At 38.2% G+C, this 27,114-nt stretch overlaps 2 protein-coding genes across 2 annotated transcripts in view; one reads left to right on the top strand and one right to left on the bottom strand.

Annotated features, from left to right (window-relative positions):
* Window positions 1–753: 753 nt before the first annotated feature.
* On the top strand, window positions 754–22,202 carry LOC306769699 (E3 ubiquitin-protein ligase RNF19A-like). The gene is made up of 10 exons (XM_079258389.1): window positions 754–890; window positions 9,627–10,418; window positions 15,190–15,398; window positions 15,559–15,703; window positions 16,359–16,521; window positions 16,757–16,871; window positions 17,053–17,211; window positions 18,067–18,286; window positions 18,874–19,017; window positions 19,314–22,202. The coding sequence occupies exons 2-10, from the start codon at window positions 9,811–9,813 to the stop codon at window positions 20,098–20,100; spliced, it is 2,550 nt and encodes an 849-aa protein (XP_079114515.1). The 5' UTR covers window positions 754–890; window positions 9,627–9,810; the 3' UTR covers window positions 20,101–22,202.
* Window positions 22,203–25,468: 3,266 nt separating this feature from the next.
* spag1a (sperm associated antigen 1a) overlaps window positions 25,469–27,114 on the bottom strand; it is a gene marked incomplete at its 5' end in the record, with an annotated part of 7,437 nt that continues 5,791 nt past the window's right edge. The window contains 4 exons of the mRNA XM_079258717.1: window positions 25,469–25,633; window positions 25,804–25,929; window positions 26,015–26,141; window positions 27,023–27,113. Coding sequence (XP_079114843.1) covers window positions 25,628–25,633; window positions 25,804–25,929; window positions 26,015–26,141; window positions 27,023–27,113 — 350 coding nt within the window. The 3' untranslated portion in view covers window positions 25,469–25,627. The remainder of the gene's footprint in view (window positions 25,634–25,803; window positions 25,930–26,014; window positions 26,142–27,022; window position 27,114) is intronic.

Below are 27,114 nucleotides of genomic sequence, written 5' to 3' on the forward strand. Positions count from 1 at the left end.
ATTAACGTAGCATGCGTTATTAGAGAAAATCAATATAGCATGGATGAAAATCACCCAACCTTAGTGTTCTGGGGTTAACCAGACTTAGTCGATGCTCAATGAAATAACCTGAAAGGAAAGGGCAAATACAAGTAAACTGTTTAAATATATGTATCAAATAAACTGCTGCACTTAATTATTAAAACTTATGTTGGACAGTAATGCAAAGCCAAAGCTAGGCAAGGCAAGGCGAGAGAAGCTTATTTATATAGCACAATTCAACAACGAAGTGTTTTACAGAGACAACCAAAAATTAGAAAATAAGAAGCATAATTTAAAAGGAAAAACGAGAAAGCAAGGGAGAAGAATTAACTAGATTCAAACTAGTTTATTAAAAATGATAACATGATGAATAGTCGTATAGTGGCCACAAGGTGGCTGCGTTTCCACTGCAACACAAATATCAGCACGTGTCAAGGTGTTGGTTGTTACAGGGGACTGATTCCCATTTTAACATTTTTTCAGAAATAAAAGCATGTCTGATGCGGCTGTTATTACGGACAATTTAGTTGAAGGAAACATTTATATCTTTATTCATCAATTATTTTTCAAAAGCAATGTGAGCAATAAGAAAAAAATATAGATATAATTGTAAAAGAGAAGAAAAATAAAAACTACTTGAAACCACCTTTTTCTTAGCTTTTATTGTGAAAAAATATTATTTTACACAGGAAGTATGCTTGTTATTTTAAATTTGTACTTTGGCATGATAACAATAGTCAGTCAGACTCGGGGTATGTACCTTGGCTGAAGTTTTGTGTTACGCATTCTTTCCAATGGGTTTCTGTGAAATGGAGACTACGGGTTAGACTTCTGTAGCTAAGTAATTTGATTCAGGGGAAGATATAAAGGTAAGTGTTTTAAAGAATGAGCTGTAAAGTCGGAACTAGCTAACTTTTAGTTATTAGCATACACATCAGAACTTCCTCCTCTTCGAAGCTGTTCAGGAGCTAGCTTCGTTAGCTTTAAAAATTTCCTATATTAAACTCAAATCAGGTTCACCAGATATACTCTGACTATATTAAAAATAGTTTTGTTACCGTTTGGAGCAACTTAGGTAACATACGCAGTCGATTTAATTGTTTAATAGAAGACACACACTACAGCACAGCTGGTATGCAGCAATAACTACTCTGAGCGATTCAAGTTAGTTACTAGCTTCCTGCTACAAATCTGGTCTCGTAGCTAGCAGGCTAATAGTGGTTATCCAACAGGACAGTGTAAACAATATTGTGCCTTTCTTGATCGCTGACAAGAAATACGTCGCGTTTTCCTTTATCGGGTGAGTGGCTAAATGTTGTCGTTGCTTGCCAAACAATTGGCTGTTTGAGTTAATATTTTATCTTTATTTCGATGCCTTTCTGATCTCAGGGTATAATGTTGGAAGGACTTAATCAAACATTTATTTTAGCCCAAGCAACCAAATTTTCAGGACTCCTACCAAACTATTTATTTACTTAGTTAGTTAGTTATAAGTATAAATTTACCATGTTTGGATTTATATTGATGAAAATTTGAACGATTTATGTTGTATTTTTCTTAACACTGTCTTAATTTTTTGTACATAAAATTAACTTTGGTTACGATTTATTTATGGTATAGTATATCCTTTTACTGTGTTGGTATATGGTAAAGTAAATGAGGATACTTTATTTAATGTGCAAGTGTTATAGTGTTGTAACAATGTTTAAATGATTATATGATATAGTTTTTTAATTTTGCCTCATTTTGTATTAAATGATCAAAGTCATCCTCATATGAACTGTCATATTTGCTTTTAAATGACTGATTATTTTGATAGTTCTTTAGAATTTTGTCTTAAAATGATAATAATTATAATAATGTGGTTGAAAATTTGTATCATATGACTATCACTATTACCATGTAGTGTTTGCATGTATTCTAATAAAAATCAACTAAATTATGTACCTTCTTGCCTAAATGAAACAAGTTATAGTTAGTTATAAAGCCAAATACAAAAATGTCACCACAGTACATTTAGACTTTTTGATAAATGAAAAGAAAAGAAGGGAGTTTGTCAGATTTAGCACAAAAAAAATAATCAATAAATAAAAACCTAAGCTATGTGTTGTCTACTATTAAGTAGTGTGTTATTCTGAGAATAAAGCCAATGATTTTGCAGCTCAATTGATTCCATTTACAGTTTTTCATTGGATACTGTAGTGTAAGATTAAAAATGTCTTGAGGTTGTAAATGCTATATAACATCCTCTAACCTCACCTCAGTTCATTTTTGTTGTGTTTTGGATGTATTCATTATCATACTTTGTAAATCTATATACACAGGGGGAAAAAATCTTACGTAACCCCTCTAACTTTTCAACAAAATGAACTCAAAGATGGTGAAATTAGTTGATCTTTTACTTTAACTGCACTGTGGGCCTCAACATTGCTGGTGATTTGTGAATAGCTGTTTGTGGGTCTTTTCAGCATCCCTTCATTGGAGCACAAATAGAACAGGGCTGTCTCCCCTATCATGCCACCAATCTGTTTCCTGCTCCCCTGCTGTTTGGGGTAAAAAGCTTTTTACAGAAAGGAGGACAGTTACTGTTAAGCATTGATTAGGAGTTTCACGATGCTGAAAGTTGAATGACTGGACATGCCAAATAGCTGCTGGTTGCTCTAATGGGAATTTGAATTGTATATGGGGGTTAGTCGCGGGTGTTGGTGAATGTTTGCCTGAAATCATTGTGATCAGCCCTTCTGGCAAAAGACATCATGTAAGTCATCCTTACAAAGTTAACAGTTAACCTGTTTGGTTTAGAGGGGGTGTTTGCATCTATTGCACTGCAGATAAACAAAAATGTATTGCTGTGGACTCCCAAGACCACACATGCTACACTCTTTTAGAATGTATTGATCTTTTTTCTTAAAAAGAAAAAAAAAATGGATTGATCTCCAATTTGCAATGAAAAATGAAGAAAGCCTTGAAGCAGAGATAAGTTTATATATTTTTGGATTTTTTAATATTAAAAAATATATTCTTTTCATAATATTTAAACAATAATAATAGAATTTCTCAACACATTGCTTTTGTTGACACAGCTTTAACCGTAACAATGTTCACTCTTCAATAGTGGAAGATATTAAAGCTCTTTTGTAATTATCCAAACACAAAATTCTGAGTGTTTTTGTTTTGGAACATTAATCTAGGGAGGTTATACAGTACTTTAGCAGGTAATAAGGTAAACAAAGTTATGTTTACACCAAAATGATACATGGTATCATTTACAGAGAATTTGACTTTCATGTGTTCATTGGTTTTGGCTCTTCAACCACCAGTCCCACCTATACTCCAGTGCGCTCAGACTCTGACATGGTTTATGTCATCCTAGCTTTGGCTCTAACAGGCTAACAATAACATGATTCCAGCTGAAATACTAACAGTGCAGGGGCAGAGAAAGGGTTAGACTTTATTGACCATTTAGAGAGCAAAGTGTGAAACATCTTCAGAGGAGATTAGAATTGTTAAGATTGAGAGATGATCTTGTCTTGTACCGACAGTTCAAAATGATTTGTAATTTGATTGAGAATATGTTGCCAAGGAGATTTGGTAAGTCAGTAGTTGGAAGCAATGACAAGTTTTTATTAAAAAATGAGACTGACAGGTTTGCTTGCTTTCCAGACTGAGAAGTGGGGACAAGATTAAATGTTAACTTAACACATTGCTCCTGTTGTAGCTCAAGATGTATTTTAAGCACATGAAAAGGTCTCTTGTGCAAGATTCTCTGTAGAAACATCACTGCCTGCTGCTGAAACCTCAATAAGAGGAAGTTTATGCATAGGAGAAATTCATTATTGCAACAGCAAGCTGCTCTAAAAATGATATAACAGGATTCAGAATAACTTTGTGTGTCATACTATATTATCAGCCTTGTTAAAACCTCATTATCCATTTGTGTAGTTGGAAAATTGTGTATTTGTTTAGTGTCTACATGGTGTTATATGGAGATCAAGATCAATTTAGTGTTGACATGATAAATTATTTTTATCGTGTAGAGAATATTGTCACCTATTTATTGCACTGACACTGTAAATGAAACTGTTGGCTCACCATAGTGGCCTAGAGGTAGTGGAAAAGTACCTTGCCCTGTTGACTGTGAGTCATACTGCTTTGTAAATAGTGCTAAGAGGAGTGTCAGAGGCATTCTCTCCAGTATCGCCTGTTCCCACTCTCTGTTGAATGTTAGTTTGCATGACAGACAATATGCTAACTCAAGATTCGTTAAGCTATGGTTATTCGTATGTCCAACAGAGAGAAAGGTGTCCTATACTGAGTACTTTAATCCTCAGCTTTCAGATTAATGTTCGGTGTCCTACATTGTTAATATAGTTTGTTAATAGGGTAAACAAAGTTATGCAAAAAAAAAAAAAAAAAAATTGTTTTTTGTCCAGTTTCTAGGCAGTCCTTTGGTCCAAAGCCACAAGAACTGAACACATTGTCATGATCAGGAAATCTGTCCTTGAGTCGGAATGTCACCGGAAACTAGCCTACGTGATGAACACAGGAGAAGAATGCTTTTAGTCTGTCATTTCCAGTCTTGGAAGTTGATCATTGTATGTGAGAGAGTAAGCATTTACACCAGACTGGTACAGTAAGATCACCATCATGTCTTTTTGCTAAATTTGGACTTCAGAATTTAAAAACAAAACGGGAAACCCCACTTGGAGCCATTCTTCTGAATACTCAAAAGCCAAGCAGAGTCAAATGTTCACTCCTAAAATGTAATGCATCTTTTAAGGTTCAGATCAAACAATAAGACTGAGATGGAGCTTTAGGTTATCATTTCCATAAACTGAGATGTGGTTAGACATGTCATGGGATAGATGTGGCTAAACTTTGTCAGAAATAATTTGCCCTTAAATCCTCACGCAGGAAATGACAGAGCTGAGGTTAAACTTCTGTTAAATTTCACCAGATCATCATGAGATTTTTCTACAGTGCAGAGCGAGTCTGTTTAGAAAGTGGCTGTTTAAGAAAGAGTGACAGTAGATTTTAGTTTGTCGGTGAAGAAATGTCTTTTTTGCAGGTTTAAACATTTTCAAATAATGTTAAATCATGTCTTTTCCTGCATCGTTCACTACGTTTGCATCGTTGTTGCCGAACGTCATTTGGGATCTTGAGATCCTTTAACTGACCCACAGATGGCCAGATGTTTTCTGTCTGTTCTCACTTTTTATGGGAAAAGTGAGAATTTTGGCAGTCTCTTAAAGATGTCAGGGTGGTGAGAAAGGAACACGCATGCATGCTGATATATCAGCACAGGAGTGGTTTGCTTGCCATAGCACTGACACGTTTATTATCTGTCAAAATATTTTCATAGTGTGTGTGTGTGTGTGTGTGACAGTTGATGAAAAATAAAACTAAATATTGTTTAGATTTGATAAGAAGACATTGCACAAAAATGGTCTGTCCTGGTGCTGTAACATCTGTAGAACTTAGCTCATCACTGTGACGGAAAAGTTGCAGCCGGTGAGTTTTTAGCCACTATAACATAGAGGGCATATTTGTTTTAGCAGGGCGTTATTTAGGCCACTTGGAAGTAAAAGAAATGGTGTGAAATCATCTTTATTGTTTGTATTTATTTGTAGTTGTTTTTAATTGTGACCAGGCTTGCTTTATGGCTGATGAATTGTTCTTTTAAAATTGAAGAAAATATATAGAACACAGTTAGTATGCAAGTGAGCAGTCACAGTGCTTTAACATAAAACATTCATTGCAATTTGGTCATGAACCTAATTGTCTCTGCAAAATTACAGGCAAGAGGAAACCTGGATTTATTTTGTTTTTATTGCCACAAAGAAGCCAGTGTATTGCAGCAATGTTGTCTTAACTACTATACTTGTTAAAACCATTACCACTAAGGCTCCAAGTGACTTGATTTAATACTATTTTCCCTCTCTATTTTAACACACAAATTATAGTGTGACTGCAAAAAAATTAATTTATTGACCTTACATTGACTTGTGTCTCCATTTGAAAACCTCTACTTTATATCTTCCAGCAGTGATGATCTTAATGCTGCAAAGTGTAAGCTGATGCAAACTTTTTGATTTCCTTTAAGAGTTTCCAGGGGATTGAACCCCTTTATTCTGCCACAGTAGCCACCTTACCCCAGGCTTGTCTAAGGAACTGGGACACCATCCCAGTGTGTGAACTGCGTTTGTATGTGACTGCCCTTGAGCCACAGAACTGAAATAAATGCATGTGTGTGTACTCACACAAACACATGCACTGACCTCAGTCAAATGGAAAGTCCAACTCATTCTTGCTACACGATAGAGGCAGGATTTTCCATTTTAATTACGCCACTGGAGTGTAATTTCACATTGACTTGTGGGTTGGTTAAAATTGCTTCTCTGTCTTGTTAAAGTTTCCTCTTGCTCATATGGACTGTTGGGTTCATCCAATATGTCACCATGCTTTGTTATAATGTGGAATTATAGTGTTATAGCATTACTTTAGCTAATAGTTAGGCCTTTACAATGAAAGTTATCAGAATTAATAGTCTTATAATTACATATTCTATTTTTTTAAATTCATGACAGTTTAGTTGTATTATAATTGAGGTTGAATCTGGAAATGTTGCTATTTAAAGGTCATTTTGCAGGAACTTACTGATGCCTTACCTGCAAATAGGTCTTAAATTTACTCAGCCACAAAGTGAAACGGATTCTTCTTTTGGAATGACACTGTTTGCGTCTTTTATTTTTAGTGCAGTTTAACTGTTTTCATTGTATAATTATGTTTATGAATAGTCAGCAATACCCATTGGGCCATCTGAGATGTAATAACTACATCTTTCTGCAAACATAAACTCTTAAAACAATAAAAATTTCAAGATTTGGTGATAAAAACAATTATTGATACGTGAGCGTACATGTAAAACTTACAAAACTAAAGATTTGTAGAGCTTGGATGTTAAAATTTATTTTTAAAGGGTGAAAAACAGGTGATGGATGCATGTTCTTGTCATACTTTATGTGGTAATGAATTGAGTTGGGCTGAAACTGCAAAATCTCATCCAACTAGGGATATTTAGGGAACTTAGTCATTGTTTTGTTTTTTTTGTTTTTTTGTTTTTTTAAAGTAATTGTAAAGGACGGCGCTAACAGTACTGTCACTTATTAACTTACAGCAAATCCTTCTTGATGAGGTACTGAACATTTAAATAAAAAATAAGCTTTTCTTATTTGCAAGCTTTTTAACACGTGCCTTTTCAAGCGTGGACTGATTCCTTTTTTGTTGTGCATTGTGTCATATGAAAGTGATATGGTAAGGGTAGGCAATTGTAGAGGCAGAATGTGCCCTTCTTGTTTCTGCTTACATACATCTGACTGGTATTGCTGAAGTACCACTTTAAGCAACTCCAAGCAACTGATGTTACTCAACTGAGTCTGCAATGCTGGCATGACATGTGCTGGACACCCTCTGTTTGGTATGTCTGAATCACACAAAAGAACAGAGACGCATTGATGAGGACTTGGTCATTTTTATTGTTCTGCCCACAATGTGTAAAGGGCAAAAATCTGTGATGTATATTCCTTCCTGGCAAATGTTGCCACTGTGCTCAGAAAGGAAATGTTGGAGTTAAAGGTTACGTCTTCCTTGCAGAACATAGATGTTTGAATCTAAAATAATCTGGTTGAGATGGATTGCTGTCTACATCCGGCATCAGAAGTACATCCAGTGTGTGTGTGAAAGTAGTCTGACTTACATTTCAGTTCTTTGTCAAATCAATTCCTGCTCAACAGGAAAAAAAAGTGCAGCTGAAGATGATTTAAAAGGCAACAACAAATAGGAAAAAGCATCTCTGAATATTGTCAGATTTGGATGTTTTTTCCTTGGAGCTTTATGCTCAAGTCTTATTGTACTTGCTAAGCCTAAGCGCCGCTTACACTCCGTCCAGTGCATTATTTTATTTGACCTAGATGTCACTGTGTAAGAAAGAGGAAATAGAGTTAGTATTTCAATGCAGTCATGGCACTAAACTGAATGTGGCTTGGGGGTCGGGGGGGAGGAGTGCAGCAGCTGAAAGCCTTTTTAGACTTTTCCCCAACACTAAGGTATGTAGTAAAGGCGGATTTTTGCTTACATGTCATCTTGAGAAGAAAAATACAGCAGCCAGTCAGACTGAAGTTTGCAGAATTGTTTCTTCATTTGTGTTTTGCTGTGGCTTGTTAATTACTTATCTTTTGGCTCTGTGTGGACTTTTCCTGAAATTAGTCACCACTGGGAAATGGACGCTAACACACGTTTGGTCCATCTATCTCTTATAAATATCATTTCCAGGTTATGTTGTTGAGGAGAGGACCCATCGGAATCAGTGAGGGCAAGCTAGCAGGCATTTTAAACCAAATTATCAAGTTAGCATGGTGTATTGTGGTAATGTAATTTCTAGCAGACATATTTCTAAACTGGCATAATCTCTAACCATTAACTACAGCCAGGGTGTCCAGGTCCAGTCTCTGAGGGCCCCAATCCTGCAGATTTTTTATGTATCTCTGTTTAAACACACCTGACTCAATTTGAGGAGCCATTGTGCTGATGTTCATAGGTTATTATATCCATTTCATTTGATTCGGGTATGTTGAAGCAGGAATACATAAAAACCTCGCAGCACAGCTGCCCTCAAGGACCAACTTAGGACACCCCTGAGCTACAATAACTCTTAAAGATTTTTTTTTTTTAAATAAGGACAGAACAGCTAAACTAGGAAATTCTTTATTTTAAGTAACCTCAGAAAAGTTGTAACTAGTTGTAAACAGTCAGGAATCTTATTATTTGGAAAAACACAGCACAGAATTAAATGCTGCCATTGCACTGGAAAGGAAACTGAAAATTGAAATGAATTAATTTTACTCATCAGTTGAGCTTTTAAGAAATCTGTCAATAGCAGAAATGGTTACTGAGATCATGTAAGTTCTTTGAAATGTCTCCAAGTGTAAGCCCGTTCAGCATCACGGCCTCTTGTGGCTTGAAAGTCAAGTCTTTTGCGTCACTACAGATGCTTGAAAAGTCACTTCAGCGTATTTTGTCCGGCTTAGCATCACACTTTGACATAAACACTCTACTCATATGCAGAGCTTTCCCAGCTGATGAGTTGTGCCTAAGGAGATGTACATATAATGTAAACAAGTAGTGGAAGCACTTAGGCTAGGTGTAGCTGCTATATAGACACATTAACACAGCTGTGGCCACATATGAGATCTGTGGTAAAAACACAGGATTTTGTTCAGTTTTGTTCAGACTAATACGTACTTGGAAGAGCATGCAGTTGTACACATCTCAGTTGCACAGAGGACACGCCTGTAGAAATGCCTGCAGCCTGCCAGTGAACTCTTTTAACTGTTAAATACTCATAACACAGAGGGAGCAAAGCGTTTCTATGATACTTGGCTTGTAAGTGTTCTCACGACTTTATTCTGACATTTTCCAGTTGATTGTTTTTGTATCCTGGGGAAAGAACTTCCTTCCAAATGCTTGTTTTTGCAAAAGAACATTAAAATTGAATGTACTTTGGCTTCACACAGCACCTGATACCCTTTTCTCTTTTTTCCCCTCAGGTTTGTGTGTGTGATCATAACCAAGGAAAGACCACATCACTGACTTACAGATCTCCTTTACCAAGTTCTAGCTGCCATGTCCTAGCTGACAGAAGAGGAGATCTTTCTTGACCGTGGGCTTCATCTCCTGCCCTGATGTGGTGATTCCTGGAGCCATAGCACCAGTGGTGCTCCTTCTGTCGTAATGAGCAGCCTGCCTCAGCAGCATCATGGCAGCACAGGCTCAGAACGAGACCTTCATTCTGTTGCTTCGTCTGTTAGCCTCCCCTCAGTCAGAAAGACTCAAAAGAAGCGCCGTCTGTCCCTCCACTCATTCTTCGGGCGACGGTGCAGGCCTGAGCGCGACCCCAAACGCAAGTCCAGAACTCTTCCTCCTGGATCAGGAGTGGACAGCGTTATCAGCCTTGAAAATGTGCAGTCTGAGACGAGCCATGACAAAACTTCCACACAGACTCCATTGGATGTAGCTTCAACTTCGTCGATGACGGGGTCTTCGTCAGAGCTGCTTGAGTGCCCTCTGTGCCTCCTGCGACACACCCGAGAGCGCTTCCCTGACATCATGACCTGTCACCACCGCTCCTGCGCTGATTGCCTGCGACAGTATCTCCGCATCGAGATCTCCGAGTCCCGCGTCAACATCAGCTGCCCTGAGTGCTCAGAGCGCTTCAATCCTCACGATATCCAAATGATCCTAGGAGACCGAGCCCTCATGGAGAAGTATGAGGAGTTCATGCTGAGGAGGTGGCTGGTGGCCGAACCTGACTGCCGCTGGTGCCCTGCCCCTGACTGCGGGTAAGAACAGGCTGGGATTAATTAGCCTCCACAGTAAATATACAAGTACAAATTGCTCTTTACAAAGCTAAAACATTCGCAATAGAGGTGATATGCTTTAAAAAGTCTTCTCGTCTCCTCGATTCAGATTTTGCATTTAAAATTTTAGTCAAGTTTTGAGGTTTTCAGCACATATTAAAACAAAACTAAAGAGACTTTAGGGTTATTTCTGACACTTTGCTACATATCAGGCTTGTGAGATTATTCCTGAAACAGCATTATTTTATTTATGTCTACAATATTGATTTCAGTTAATGCAGCATGTGCTTCATGTTCTGTACTTGAGATAAAAGCAGAACAAAAAATAACCTAGTCAAGAACCACATCAAGGAGACATCTAGGCTGTAGTCTGGCCCTTCGAAGTTTATTCCAGCCTCTCCACTGATGACTGAGATAAAAATATCTCAAAGCTGCAATAGATTTGTTTAATTTGTCAGCTTAATGAGTCAGCCAAAATAGATGTGAACTTTGTGTGTGTGTGTGTGTGTGTGTGTGTGTGTGTGTGAGATCATGCCATTGTTGAACTCAACATTAACGATAAAGGTACTTAAGTTAATGAACTAACATGATAGATGCTTGATGATTATGCCACTTACTTATAATTTTCATTATTTTATTTTAAACTTGTAACTGAAATAAATATTGGCTTGTTTTTTACATGGAGAGCATAAAATGTGACCAAAAAGGAATGAAAGGAATTGGTGGTGGTGAGATGGTGGGTTCTTGTGTGTCCTTGTGTGTGTTTGACTGCGTGAAAGAGAAGCTAAGATTGTTTTTAATTATTGTTTGCTGTGTTATCCATTTTTATTTGACTTTTATCTGCATAACTTGGTTTTATCCTGCAACAGCACTTTGAGCTGCCTCTGGCATAAAAAGCACTATAGAAATAAAGTTTGATTTGATTTGAACATATTTAAAGATAAAAACTCTACATGTTTTAAAAGCGGTTTTGTCTCTTTCAATTAATCTTTTCTTTTCTGTTCACATGATGTTGACACTGTGGGGTTAAGGTCAGCTCAGGGTCTTGCATGTTTGCAGCCAGTAGGGATTCAGCAGTTTGCTCACAAGGGCCTGAACTGTGACTAACACTGAGCTCTCCATGCTCATCCAGTCACCTGGCTTCACCTATTACACAAGTCTCACTGCATACTTGTAATGCTCACGTAGAGTTGCAGCACTCTTGCCGGCTAGAGTATTTTTAAATAACAATATTTATGCGTCCGCAGAGTTCTTAGTTCAGTAAGTTCACAGCTGTGAAATTACAGGCCCATAACCTGAACTCAGTAATGGTTTTATCCGTCTCTCTGTCATGGCTTTGTTGAATCAACACTGCTGACCCTTGTCTGATGGAATAATGGCTCTTTCATGAGATTGTTGCAACTCTGCTTGCTCTCAGCTTCCAAATAGCCCAGCTTTGGCTCACTGCCACAACCTCCATTGGTTAATGTTCTCTCTCTTTATTGTTGTATAATTGTGCTTGGGACTAATAAGACTTTGTTGGTCAGCTCAGTGGACTGTCAAATGTGAGAATCCTCTTTATGTGTTATGTAAAGACATTTGTTATCTGTCTGCCAGGTAATGTTTGACTGACTTTACAGCGGTATCTAGTTACAAACACTTGTTTCAGTGTTGATACGATAGATATGCACGTCGTAACTTTTATCATCATATTTGAATGCGTGAAATTATTGCTCAGATCTACATGTTTGCATGAACGGATCAAATATACTAGTACAAATTTTATTAGGTATCAATCAGTTCTCCAAGTCTGGAAATACAAGGCATTTCTACATTTGCTAAGCTGTTTGCTCTGCCATTAACATGCCCAACTGAATACCTAATGTCATTTAGATTTGTCTACTCGCTAACCACTTATGAGGACGGGAGATGAAACCTCTGTGTCTGCAACCTAACTTTACACAACATGGAAAGTTACAGCTATGGCCTTGTGTCACATGGCTTTTGGTTAGTGATTTAATAAATTTGATTGCTACTTCCAGGCATGTAGATTTGATCATTACTTTTTCTACACGTTCAAATATGCTAGTACATGTTAGCAAAGTATTGCCAACACAGAGACACAACTTGGCAGCCTGGACCCTACACCCCCTTATATATGGGTATAAAATATTGAGTAAAGAAAACTTTATTGTGATTGGAGCACAGCAACAATGAGACTGAAGGTGTAACACCATTGGCTGTGCAAAATAAAATACAATAACAGAATAACTAAAACAGGATATTGTGGTTTAAGGTAAAAAAAAATTTTTAAAGAGAATGCTAAGCATCTATATTCATTCGCAAGAACATTTTTATCAGACTCATTAAATGAGATATGCCTGACAAAAGAAGAAAAATCCAAAAGATGTTCATCGCAGATAAAAGGGATTTTTTTGCAACATATAAGCTTTATTTCTCAGATAATATAAGTGAAAGTAGGGGTGCATATGTCCAACCTTTTGTAAAGGAAAGGTCACAGCAGTACCAATTAGACATAACCATTTACTCGTAATAACATTAGATTTGCACTTAATTCTAGAAATTGCTTAACTTGAGACAAGAAAATGACCATAACTCACTCTGAAGTATATGTTTGCTATCCCAGTGGGCTCCATGATGCAGTGGACATGTAAACATAAAACAGTTGCATCCTTCGGACCACAACTGGCCAAATTTGGCTGTATCCCAAAAATATTCAATGAATTTTTTTTAATTTTTTTTTTTTTTTTTGTTTTCGCAATGTGGCTCAACCTTTACTTGCCTCAATTTGGCTAACAGGAAAATCCAACCTTTCTTTGGCTTTTGAAAGCTATGTCTAGTATTCAAATTGACCTTTTGCCTTTTTTGGACGGGGTCACATTGGCATGATCACTCTTCACTGAACATGTTCCACTCTGTATATTCTGCATGTGACACAGTCACTGAGTCGTCTGCAGGTTTATTCACTAACAGCAGCTAGTTTTCTTTCTTTGTTTTTGATTTAGCTTGTTAATTTCTGGTTTTCCTGACAGTTGATGGTTTTGTCTGCAGGGGGAACATGACTCCAATGTGTATAGGTGTATGCCTATGTGTTTGTATTGGTGGGTGACGTGTTATGCGTGCTTATGTATATGTATTCTCTTTCATTCTCCCCTTTTCTTGCTCTCTTTTACTCTCTCCGAGATGTTTTTCTGTTTTTTTTTCCCTTTGATTCTCTTTCTGTCCCTCTTCTATCCTCTCCTGTCCGGTCCAGCAGTATAAACCTTGTAATACAAACAGTTATGCAAAATTAATTTAAAAAAAGACTTATCTATAAAGCTCCCCTTGGCAAGGTAAATTTGCTCAGCAGAATACAGCACCCACACACACACACACACACACACAAAAAAAAACATTTATCCTTACAAGCTTAGACTGCAAATGGAAGCACATTCATTTGGCCAAACATTACTGTGTTGTGCGATGGCATTGTATCTTTTCAGCCTTTTATAGCGGGACTCTCACGTGGATTAAAGAACCTAATAAGACATTTTCTTTCAACCTAAAAGATGATTCTATTATCATTATAATAACATGTTTTTTCCTTTTGTTAAAACAACAGAAAAAAACCTGAACTGGAATAAAGTTGTGGCTCTAAAATGTGTGGGAGGACACAAGGAAGTGATGATGCCAGAAATTCCATTTGGAAATTTCCCATCCAGTTTTTACAATTCACATCATATACCATCAGTTTCCCTCACTGAGGTGTTCATAGAGACTGCCTGGAAAATGTCTCGACTGGCTTTTTTAAGACGCATGTTGATATACGACCTCTGCTGCTGGGCTTTTGCATGTGTTACTTTGAAGGGTTGGCAGTGTACACTATAATACTGATTTCAGGTCTTTGTTTATTTTACCTGACTAAAAAAAATTTAACAGCCGCTATCTCAACAATGCAATCTGTCTACTTTCACTTTTCCATCGCTGGTATGTCAGTTCTCTCCAAGTCTCTGTTGACTCTTCTTTCTTTTTCATTTTCAAATAGAGTCACAGTTGTTTCTCTTGTATCAGCTGATGTTAGCATGTCTGTTGGGTTGAATACTTAGTCAAGATCTTGTTGGAAATGCGATACGTATACAGCGGCATGTTTAAGCCAACAGCTGACAACGGCAGCTGATGCCGCAGCGTAGCTTGAATATTTTTCTGGGAATTTGTCCTGAACTGAATAAGCAGCTTGTTGTCGGTTCTGCACAGTTAAAGTCGTAAATGTTGTGATTCCAGATTACGGAAGATCAGATCCAGGGTTTTATGAGGGTTGGTGACTATCATATGCAGCTTTTATGCTACTCACATGTATCACTGCAGACATGTAGTTTATGCATGACAAAATTAGTTTTTGTTTTTATTTAAACCAAATGTTTTTTTTATTTATTTTTTTTATTTTTAAATAACCATTTCATGAAATGTGTTGTGGGCGCCTTTCATGACAGTCAAGGTTATTTTACAGCAAAAGATACATACAATTACAGTACAATACAACAGAATCGAGGGGATGGCAGAGTTTGAAAAGATTAATTTTGAGTTTGCATCTGAAAAGTGGAAATGATGCGATATTATGCAAGTCAGGGGCAAACTGAGTTCCATACTTGGGGAGCAGAGCAGCTGAACTTACCTGTTTATTATTTTCTTATTAGTGTTTTACTAACCAACTACATCCACACTTCTTGATAACTACTATAATCCAACACTTTGGATGTATTTTCTACTTTCGTAGTTATGCCGTAATCGCATTTGGCTGTGCCAGCTGCCCAAAGATTACCTGTGGCCGCGAGGGATGTGGGACAGAATTCTGCTACCACTGCAAACAGCTGTGGCATCCCAACCAGACATGTGACACCGCCCGTCAACAAAGAGCCCAGAACTTCCGGCTGAGAAGTTTCAGGTCGTCTTCCCTCAGCTACAGCCAAGAGAGTGGAGCTGCTGGTGAGATGAAGTTAGATGCTTGTACACACTTAAGCACACCCATGATGTTTTAACCTCAGTACACCATCAAACAATAAACCCATGTATTGTGGTTTATATATCTATCCTTTTTTAATAAATTAGGGCAAGGTAATCATTTTCTTCTGACAATCTATTCAAGGTGATGACATCAAACCATGCCCGCGCTGCTCTGCCTACATCATCAAGATGAATGATGGGAGCTGTAATCACATGACCTGCGCTGTCTGCGGCTGTGAGTTTTGTTGGCTGTGCATGAAGGAGATCTCTGACCTGCACTATTTAAGGTAGGATGAACACACAAATGAGCCGAGATACACATAGGCTTTAATGTTGCGTTTAAGTTTTGTGTTACCAGTAAGTTTCACTTTCCAATTTAGTGTGGCAGTATTCACTGTTCTGTTGATGGGCATTTCACTTTTCAGCATGTAGTAAATAACAGCTGAGCTTGTCTGAAATGTCTGAACATGTACAATAAGGTAGTTTCATGACTGAGTCATGACTGGGACAACTTTGTATTTAGATTTTTATCCATGACTACAGATGTGAAGTAGCCCTTTGTCTAATTCAAGCATATTGATTTGTTCAATATTTATTGTCCTTTTTAAATAAAATGAGTAAGAAATCCGGTTTTAAATGAAAATAAGACTCCATATGAGTGTCTTTGTGCCGTTTAAAAAAATGATCCCAATATTTAGCATCATGCCAGAGAAACATTTACATGACCAACAATATGTTGGTCACTGTGAACGGAAACGAGAGGACTAGTTGTCTAGTCATGATATAGGCACAAGACTGAAGCACAGATTCTGTGACATACTGTAATACTGATTCTCTCTTTCACACACACATACATACATACATACACACACACACACACATATGCATATAAAAGTGGGCTTTTTGACCAAGCAGACCACTTAATCTGCTCTGTCCTTTCAGTCCATCAGGCTGCACCTTCTGGGGGAAAAAGCCCTGGAGCAGGAAGAAGAAGATTCTGTGGCAGCTTGGCACACTGGTGGGTGCACCCGTGGGTATTGCGCTCATTGCTGGCATCGCCATCCCGGCAATGATCATTGGCATCCCAGTCTACGTGGGCAGAAAGGTGAGTGCTTTTGTCTGGAAACTGGTTTTCAGTAATCAGAAGTACAAACAGTGTGTTCATTGTGTTGTATTGAGTGTTGTTCATTCCAAGAAGTTGTGTTCTGTGTGGTTTTTAAAAAAATCCAATATTGTTGCTGAACATCACTGGAAGTTTTTTTTTTTGTTTTTTTTAAATCCAAAAATACATTTTAAGAAACTTATGTATCAAAGTCCTACTTTGCAATTTGTTTCATCAGATTCATAATCGCTATGAAGGCAAGGACATCTCCAAACAGAAGAGAAACTTGGTGATAGCTGGCGGTGTGACTCTTTCTGTGATCGTGTCTCCTGTGGTGGCAGCAGTCACTGTTGGTAAGGTGGAAATGTCATATCTTTTTCTTCTTCTTTTCTTTTCCACCTGTCACTTCATCTAATTTTTAAATATTTAAATGGGTTTTCAATAGTATATTTATTTAAACATCCTGCATGAAATTCATTTATGTGATAAATTCTGCTTTATATATAGAGCTCGCTTGTTTTTTTTGTCATTTAGGTATTGGTGTTCCCATCATGCTTGCCTACGTTTACGGTGTTGTCCCAATCTCCCTGTGCCGGAGCGGAGGTTGTGGAGTGTCTGCTGGCAACGGAAAGGGGGTGCGAATTGAGTTTGATGATGAAAATGACAACATAGGTAGTGGGGCAGCAGCCACAGGTGAGAAACTCCCGATTGAAAAACACAATAATATCAAACAATACAGAAACATTTAGTCAGATTTCCACAAACTAAAATACTTAAAACAAGAGTTCAGCACATAACAATGCTTAACATGTCAAAAGAATGTTTCCATGTGTAAGGTTATTTAAGGATAACCGCTTTAGTGAATTTATAAAAATTATAATTATTAATTCTCATTTGTTTCATTTTGTCATTTAGTGTAATAATGCCAAAATTACTTCTGTTACGTTCAGTTTTAAAGAACTCCCTCTGCTTTAACCCAGTCAAACCTGGCTTGACTCACACCACAACCTTAGCAGGAGTTTCACAAGATCTCTGGAATGTGTTTACACTCATTACACGCATGTTTGGTATGTAGAAATGCATCTGTACCCGCCTTTGTTTTACATGTTGGTAACTATTCATGAAGCGTTGAAAAGGCTGACACCAAGTACTATTTGTAATATTTGGGTGTGTGTGAAGTCAATCTTGCTTTGCTTGCCCTCGGAGGTGTTGAAGAATGAATGATGACATCAGTGAGCATTATAATTAGCAATCCTAATAATAGAAAAGAAAACTGACGTTTCTGGAAACACAAGATGTGAGACGTGATTACATCAAGAGTTTAATGTTTAGTTCCAGGAAATTTTGAACTGTAATTTCTTTTTACCTAATCTTTCTTTCTTTACCTCTAACTCATCCACATCTCTGACAATATTCCACTGTAGCTTTTGACAGTAAAATGTTTTCTACCACAGATATCTAGTGTGGAAACAGCATACCTGTGTCTCTGGAAGTTGCTGTGTTGACTTTCCCGACTTACGTTGTCAACCAAACCATTTTTGTTATCAGACACCACCTCAGTGGCAGAGACACGGCTTAACAACCCAAGCCTGGGAGATGGCGCAAGTGTTGGGGGTCTGACTGGTTTGAGCCTCAGTGTCAGTGGGAGCCACATGGAGCGCTGCGGTGTGAGCTCTGCTCAGCGGGACAATATGAGTGACAATGCCAGCACAACAGCCCTGGCTGGGACCAGCATCACTGGCAGCCTGTCAGGCAGCTGCTACAACCGGTAACAAAGCTGTCTTTGCATTTTTATGAATGTTTTTGGCTTAAGCTGTTGCTGAAATAACGTTTGGACAGCTATTTATTACAACCACAATTTGAAAAAGCATAAATGGTACTTGAGACTGATGAAAGTGCTTGTTTTCATACATTAAAAGTGTCGTGTGTGAACATTTGTTGTTACTGAGACATACCGTAATTTCCTGGCAATAGAGCCCAATTATAAGCTACATATTCACCAAGCATGCAGCAACTTTATTTCCTTCTTCAACAGCAACTTTATCTTAAAGGTTGCATCATGTGCATTTCTTCATGTGTTTTCCATGATGATGGAGCGCGCATGAAGAGCAAAATGACTCATTAGGCAGTAAAACTCCACACATCATTGTTTAAGCCGTCAGATTCAAATAATGTGTCAAAAGGTAGCAGCTTATATCCTGGAAGTTATGGTAATTGTCTTCAGGAAATACATTATCAAAATGTTCAATTTATTACATATGTCATCAAAACTGGTGAACGAGATGTGTGACGATATTAGGTTTGGTTCCTCTGATGGCAAATATACAGCAACTGTTTGATTTGACTTTTTCTCAGGATGGAAGTGCAGGCTGATGTCCAGAAGGAGCGTTGCAGTCTAAGTGGGGAGTCGGCTACTGTCAGTCTGGGAACGATAAGCGACAACGCAAGCACTAAAGCCATGGCAGGCTCCATCCTCAATGCATACATGCCGTTAGAAAGGTCAGAATACAGCAGCAGATAAAAGCTTCTTTGTTTTATATTAAACCATTTACATGTGTTTGTTTGAAAAAAATCCTTTTTTTGCGTTTGGTTTTCATTACTCTGCGTGTTATCTACTTGGCAAAAAAGTTATATTCAAACTAAAAAAATATTTTGTTACAATCGAAAGTAATCTAAATATGATTTTGATCTGATTTTGGCTAAATATCCTCTGAACATATGTAGAATGAAAAGTCTTACTTCAAGCTGTTTTATTGGTTTTTATGCAAGTTAAATACTGGATTGGTTTTTTGCAGAGACAACAGCTTGGAGGTGCAAGCAGACATGGAGTCCAAACAGGACAAAGCGAGGCATGGCAGTATCAGCAGCAGCCAGGATGAAGCCAGTTGCAGCAGCAGCTCTGCCGTCATCAAAGGTGCCAGCGGCGGCATGTGCCCGTGCTCATGTCCCTCTGCTTGCTGCTGTGGTCAGCACACTAACCACTGCCATCCCTCATCCCCTTGGTCTAAGGACCCTTCCACTTCAGCGGGAAAAAAATGCAAAAGCAAGCCCTGGAAGAGGGCTAGCATTGGCAAAGGAGAAACGAAATTGAATGACACACCACAAGATATAGACGCTCAGCTTCTGGAGCAGCGAAGCACCAACTCCTCTGAGTTTGATTCTCCATCCCTGAGCGGCAGCCTCCCCTCTGTGGCCGACTCACATTGTAGCCACTTCTCATCAGAGCTCAGCTGTTCAGACCCTGAAACCTCAAAGCCAGCTCACGCGCCCTGCTCTCCCCCGATGGACTCGCATCCTCATCATCCCACTGTTACACCCATGCCGGAGGTGGAGCACGACCGCTTAGAGCAGTTCTCACCTCAGAGTAGCCACGCAGCCTTCACACACCACCTGCTGTCTTCATCCCCACCTGCTTCACCAAGAGAGGGAAACAGTGGAACGTTTTTATATATCAGTGAGGAGAGCATGGGTGATGTTACAGACGCAGAGCCAGCGAAAGACGTGATGGAGACCATCAGAGATTCATCTGCTGCCCAGCCTGTTAGCCAAACTAGGAAGCGATGCATACAGACAGACATCTAAAGAAATTCTCCTCCTTCCTTCTGCTTTGCTGCCATTACAGTCTGCAGTAGCCTCTCAACCTGGTCATGCAGCTTGGGAAGCTCACGATCACGGTTACAGATCTATGCTTAAGTTTGTTAAGGCATGAATGTTGAGGTGGAAGTCGCTGAGAGATTTGTGGTCAGCAGGACCACTGTTAAGTCAACAATCTTTAAGACCTGTGGTTTTTGCCACTGAAATTAAGTTTTCAGTCAATTGCTGAGGTGTCAAATGAAGCAAGCCCGTGGCAAGTAGAGCTGAATGTGCATGAAAAGGTAGAAAGCAGGTTTTCACTGTGGTGAGACGCTGCAGATCTGTGATGATTCATGTTTCATTTCCCTAACCCCAGACCAAATCAGCTTTTACCGTTCTCCTGATGATCAGCCGACCCATTGAAGCTGCTTTAGAGAAATTTAACCAAGCTGCTATAATAAAACCTAAACCTTTGAACCTTCTTTACACGTGCAACCATCTGGATTTCCTCTGATTTTGCTTTAATCAGCGAATATGAACTCACTGTGGTCCACCACTGTGCCAGCTTGTTGGAGCATCCATGGAGAATAAGAGAGGGACCATTTTGTAAAGTATGTTTTATTTGACATAATCATACATAAGCAAATTTGTTTATTATGTGACTTCTGGTTGTTTTTTTTTCTTCTTTTTTTAGTTTGCTTATTTTTATTTTCCATTTTGGGGAAGTTGGTTTGAACATTGAAGCCCTGTGCTAGGTCCAACCTTTGTAATAAAGTCGCATTGGAAATGTGTTGAGGAATACTCCGTGTAGTCGTTCATCCTTGTTTAAATGCTGTGGATTAAAGCCAGCCATCTCGCTGAGGTAATCCTTGACAAGTCTCCATCTGCACTGGTAAATAATGAGCGCAGAAGTCGTCACAGGTTTTAGTATGCATTAGTCACTTCTTATTTAATCATGGCTGGTGAATTAATCAGAAAAAGGGAATTTATAGTTTTCCTAAATTATAAGTAAAGCAAAAAAAAGAAAAAGCGCAGATTTTAAATAGGAAACCTTTATTATTTTTTTTTTTTGTCATTATTGATTTTTTTTCCCTTACATTACAGAATGTGTTTAATAATTGGTCACTTAAATCAAAAAGTCAACCAGACTATATTTTTAATATTTGGATAAAAGCTTTCAACTAACTATACAACATAAGCAGATGTGTGCTGTCAGGAAGCACATCAGCTGTATATGAAAATATGTTTTTTGTGCAATGAAAAGCTCCTTTTGTATCTGAGCTTCCTCATTTTATTCAATAATTAGTAGATACTGTATAGAATGATGTTAAATTTTTGATTCTCACCAGTTCTTTCCAAGTGTTTTTTTTATTTTATTTTATAGCTTTAGATATATTTAAAGTACAAGCTGTTTCTTAAATTCTTGCAAATGATTGATGCAGATTGTTTGTGTCATTGAACCAACAGTGCCTTTTTGGGAAACTTCCTGTGTATATTCTTTTTATTTCTTCCTCCTGTGTCATGTGATAAATATAAAAATTGTGAATGATTATATTTGCCTCACAAAATACTAATAAATGCTTCCCGTTTCCTCACACACACGAGCAGGTTTAGCCTACCAAAGACCATCAGGTCACTGCTGTTGACACTTGACTGTCAGTGGAGCTGAAGAAGACTTTTATGGGTCGTGAAAGTCACAGAAAAACATTTAATTTGCCCAAATTAAACCAAAATGTTTATATTTTAATGTCTTCTCTTGAAGTAGCCAAAGTGTGTGGAGTCTTTATGCAAAATAATCAGCAAATATTGGCAATAATGTTTGTTTTGGGGGGGGGGGTTTCCCCCCAACAACATGAGTTTCAGACACTGAAACTTTGATGTCATCAGGCTGAGCTCAGGCTGTTCAAGAGAAAAGACCTGGTTTTCTGCACATCAGAAACTTTCAGGCTCTGATATTCTTACATCTTGTTTGAAATCCATTGTTATTCAAATACTAGTACCAGATCTGTTTTCTGATTTGATCAAAAGAGGCATATGATATAAAAACATATATTTCCTAATGATCTGCTTCAGTATGTGCATGTACATGCATATCCTTCTACAAATAAAATTCTCAATCAAGCTGATTGTGTCTGTATTTTGGCATCAGATGAAACGATGGAATTTGTTTTGCCATAATGAATTAGTGTTGAATTGTTTACCAGGTTAGTGTTGAGTAATTTAAAAACATATCAGACAGAAAAATGCACATTGCAGCATTCATGTTGTATTTTATTTACACTTGCAATCAGGCTATTTACATACAGTACATGCTTACATTCGAAGAAGCAATACAAACATTGCTGAAAAGAGTTCAGCTTCTTATCTTTGTTCTTTTAGATAAGCTTTGATGTATTCTGAGCAAAAAAATAGACTTTTTATAAAACAAAAGCAAAAGTCGTGGCACATCTTGCTATACAAGTACAAAGATTTAAACTTTTTGTCCAGTGGTGGGTTTTACACAAAACTTCATGGTCTTAATCTGTTTAAATGATGTCGCAAACCTCAATCTAACATCTGAGTGGTACCGCTGAGTGGTACCGCTATAAGGAGCTGACATTTAAGTACAGTCTGTTCCAAGTCAAGACATTATACTTAATGGAACTAAAACACCTGCGCACCCACTTTATAAAGCTGCTTTTGTAAGATGCTATTTAAATGTCAGGTTAGGCTAGAACTGAAATGAGAGATGCTCACCATAATGAGGGCGAGTTGTGATGAAAACTGTAGCAGTCATCTCAATTGGAACATTGTGGCTGGTATTTTTGACTTGTGAGTGGGCCATCTTTGTAAGAAAATATGGTCCTGGAAACATTTTGCAATCAGAACAAACACTGGTTCTGATGTTGAGCATGTTTACATGTGCAGGTAAGCTACCAGGTCACAGGTGTACAGCTGATTATCATCTTTGCTCTTTATTGTGAAATGTTGGGTATCATTAACACACAAAGTCAAAAATCATCTCACAAAAGGGTCACACCAGCAATAAGATCCATTAACATGGAGATGCTTTAACCTGTGAGTACTTGGTACACATACACAATCAAATTTTCAGATTTTTATATCAGCTACTCAGCTAAATGTTTTATGAATTCATCCTGCACTGTTGTCCATAAATGGTTAACTTACTGAAAACAGACATTTCTTAGGCAAAGTGTCACATGTGCAGCTGACAATGATACCAGGGATACTACTGTGATGTTGTACTGACTTTTCATTCATTCATTCATTCACTGAACCACTTAGTCAAATTAAGGGTAGCAGGGAAACTAAAGCCCATCCCAGCAACTATCCGGCGAGAGGTGGGGTACCCTCCCTCGACCGGTCGCCATGCATCACATGTACGGACTTCTATGAAAGCAAATCAAACTGGCTTCACTGGTTCCATGTTGCAGCTAGAAGTGCACAGAGATGTGAGCTCATGCTGCACACCTATTCGACAACCTGCGATCATTTTCTCCTAGTAGGTTTATCATAACAAATCCATCACAGCTGTTATTATACATGTCAGCAGTGATAAATGCCTCAAACTCAAACAGCTGGGACCTTAGATGGGTTCTGTTTCTGTATTTTAAAAAAATGCAGCCTGTTATTTAAGTTTTTCTGCACCACATACAAACTGCTTCTTAACACACATCTGAGTTATATCAGTTTCTGTACCTCGTTTTATTTGAAGCTCAGCGAACTACCTTGGAGCCAAACACCTTTAAAACAAACCAACACAAAATCTTTAACCATGGCATATTTCCTCCAAACTATGGTAGAAATCTCAATAAGGCACACATAACTCTTTTCTTTAGTCCTCATTTTCCTTCAGCTTATGACAGCGCTCTGCAGACTGCCACAAAAATCAGTATTTACAGTATACTACATTGTAATGGGAATGATTAATAGTGCAAGCAGGTCACAGGTACCTTGACATAAGTCTTTTCAAATAAAGCTTACTGTTACGTAACGCTGTGTGCTCAGGAGTTGTGTGGTTTGCACACACTGCAAATGGAGCAGAGATGAAATGCTGGTTATCCGTGGTGACCGTCTCAGGAGTCAGCGACTGTAATCTCCATTCTTACACAGCTGATAGACGTTAAAGTCCAGCCACATTGCAATACAGTAGCATGCAAAAACTTGGTCAAACTTTCTGTTACTGTGAAAAGCTCAGGGAGGGAAAGATGAACTGGTTTCCTTTAAGTATTAGATGTCTGTCCCATTTTAAGCAAGATTACTGGTATTTCTTCATTATTTTCCAAATGAGAGAAAAAAAGAAGGGTGCGGACATCCTGCATGCTCAGTCTGCAGTCATTCTCTCTCTGGGAAACAGCAGCTTGTTAATTTTCTGAGCTAAGTTTTTCCGTTCTTTTAGGATTTTTCTGTCTTTTCTTCATGCTGATACCTTTTTGTTCTGTGATTCTCGCACCATTTTGCCTCCGTCGCTCTCTTAACACCAGTCTTCAGATAATTATTATGTATTGGTAAAAAGATGTTGAGGTTAAAACTTTAGCTTCAGATCCTAATGGCAGATGATGGCAGATGATGGTAGCTTTTGGTTTGCGACATAAATTTAGGATTATTATCCCATAGCTCATCTTCGGTTTTTGTTTTGTTTTTTAACAAATGATGTGGTGTTTACTTACACATTTTGCTGATTTAAATTAAATCCATACCTTTGCTACAAGTTAAATGTTCCCTCTGACATTGGCCAAAACACCAGATCAAAACATTAATATCAAAGAAGTTCTATTGAGAATAATTTCCAAAATGCATTGGTCTTGTTTAGATGTTAAACTAAATGAATTTTGCAGTCAGGGTGCAGAAAGGACCTTCTTACAATCAGTTCCATCAAGGTCCATTTTTTGCAGGTTTGCATCAGCACTTTGCAGTCATCTGTATTTTCACTGAGCGTTTAAATATATTTCCTACTTTTTTAATTTCACAACAGTTTTATTGGAAAACCTTCTTGGTTTTCCGGACCCAAACTGGATCGCCATGAGTCCTACAAACGGCCATTTCTTTGTTACTGATAAATTAAACAAAGAGCTACCTGAGAGTGACTTGCTCTCACCCAGTAACCGTTGCTATTATCTATCATCTATTGTCAGCTGTTTCAGTTTTATGACCACTCTGCTAATTGCAGAGAAAACTTATTCTAAGCTTTTACATATGTCATTTGTAGCCTTTCATAACATTTAACTATGCACAGTCTGTAGTACTAACAAGTTCATTCAGGTCTGGCACTTTGTTAAGAGGTACTGAGGAGCTCAGATCTCTCGAAATTCCTAAACTCTTGCATGGTTTTGCTCTTTTTTTCATTCCAATAATATGGCATGTTGATTTTTAAGGGGTTAAAAACAATTTTTTACTTTAATCCGTTTGGAGACCAGTTTATTCACTACCAATTTAACTATTCACAGAGACAGAATGTTTGACTAAAGGTGCCCAAACTTAAGCATGCTACTGTACATGTCCACACCTGTCCCCGTCTGTGCTCCACATAGAGTCATCATGCCTGGAGGAAGAGATCAGTATTTTGTTCCTTTGTTGTTGTTTTTTTATATAAACTTAGTAGAAAAACAGACTCAATGCAAAGTAACAGAAAAGTTTGGATATTTAAATGAGCCTGAATTAAAACAGTGTCACTGTAGGAATTGTGTGATCAACAAATGTTTGTCCTCTTACTCTTGCTGTGTCCATCAGACTCTGTCTCAGCAGGCCTGTCACCACCTCAAGCTCCTGCTCGGCCTCCCTGACGTTGGGATCCAGTTGGAGGACCTCCTGGAGGTCGCTGCTAGCCGAGAGGTAATCCTGGATTGAGATCACACATATAATATCGCTCAACAAATACACAGATCAGCCCAACCCAACATCTGTGATGGGGTGTGTTAGACACCTGTAAACCCTTAAAGGCCAGTGCTCGTCTATAGAAGGCTTTCTTGTTGGCCGGATCCAGCTGCAGTGCAGAGTCACAGTCTTGTTTGGCCTCTTCGAAGAGATTCAGTTTCAGGTGACATATGGCTCTGGAAGGGAGAAAATGCGCAATTTCTGTCTTTTTATTTTGTAAAATAAAAGCAAAAGAAACAACTGCTGAATAAATGACTGCCTGCTGGAAGAGATCTGAAAGGATATTTTGGTGTGCTGGCAACTTTAAGTGACTCTTCCATATGGAGATTAGGAAAAGTATTTTTGGCAGACAGACACTTAACTTTGTGACACCTGAATCTCAGCTTCAAACAGCATCAGAGATTAACAGCTCCAGGTACCTTTTTCCCCAGTTCCTAGAGAAATTTGTTATTTTATGATACTGACAAATATTTGTGTAACAAGCAGAAAATGTGATCTAACAAATTGGACTTGACATAAGTAATGATAAGATGCCCTCTAGTGTTTGTCCTAAAATGACAAGAGTTTTTTTTTTTATATATACAAAAACAAGACCCTTAACTTGTAATGTACAATAAATTAAATCTAATTAAAATTACAAGACTTCCAATTAGCTGCCAGAACTACAATTGAGTGGTACACCGTGGACAGCTCGCCAGTCCATCGCAGGGCCACACAACCACTCATGCTCACACTCACTATTTAGAGTAAGCAATCAATCTAACATGCATGTCTTTGGGTGGTGGGAGGAAGCCGGGGTACCCGAAGAAAACCCACACATACACAGGGAGATTGTGCAAACTCCACTGTCCAAACCTTGCCCCAGCCGAGAATCAAACCAGCCACCTTCTTGCTGTGAGGCCAGTGTCCTATTTAGTATATAAATATTACTTTACTCAGCTTTAATTCTGAGTAAAGCTATAATGTCACAAAAGCACACAGTGTATCGTTTTCAGATGAGTTGTTGGAAAGATCAAATAGACTCGGTGTATTTTCAGGTTGTTTCATTCACACATACCTGTTTGTGTAAAGAGCACATTCATCGGGTTTTAAGGTGAGACATTCACTGTACTTCCCCAGAGCTTCCTGGAAGAGACCTTTCTTCACCAG

The sequence above is a fragment of the Telmatherina bonti genome (genome assembly GCF_933228915.1).
Source record: "Telmatherina bonti genome assembly, chromosome: 19".
Classification (NCBI taxonomy): domain Eukaryota; kingdom Metazoa; phylum Chordata; class Actinopteri; order Atheriniformes; family Telmatherinidae; genus Telmatherina; species Telmatherina bonti.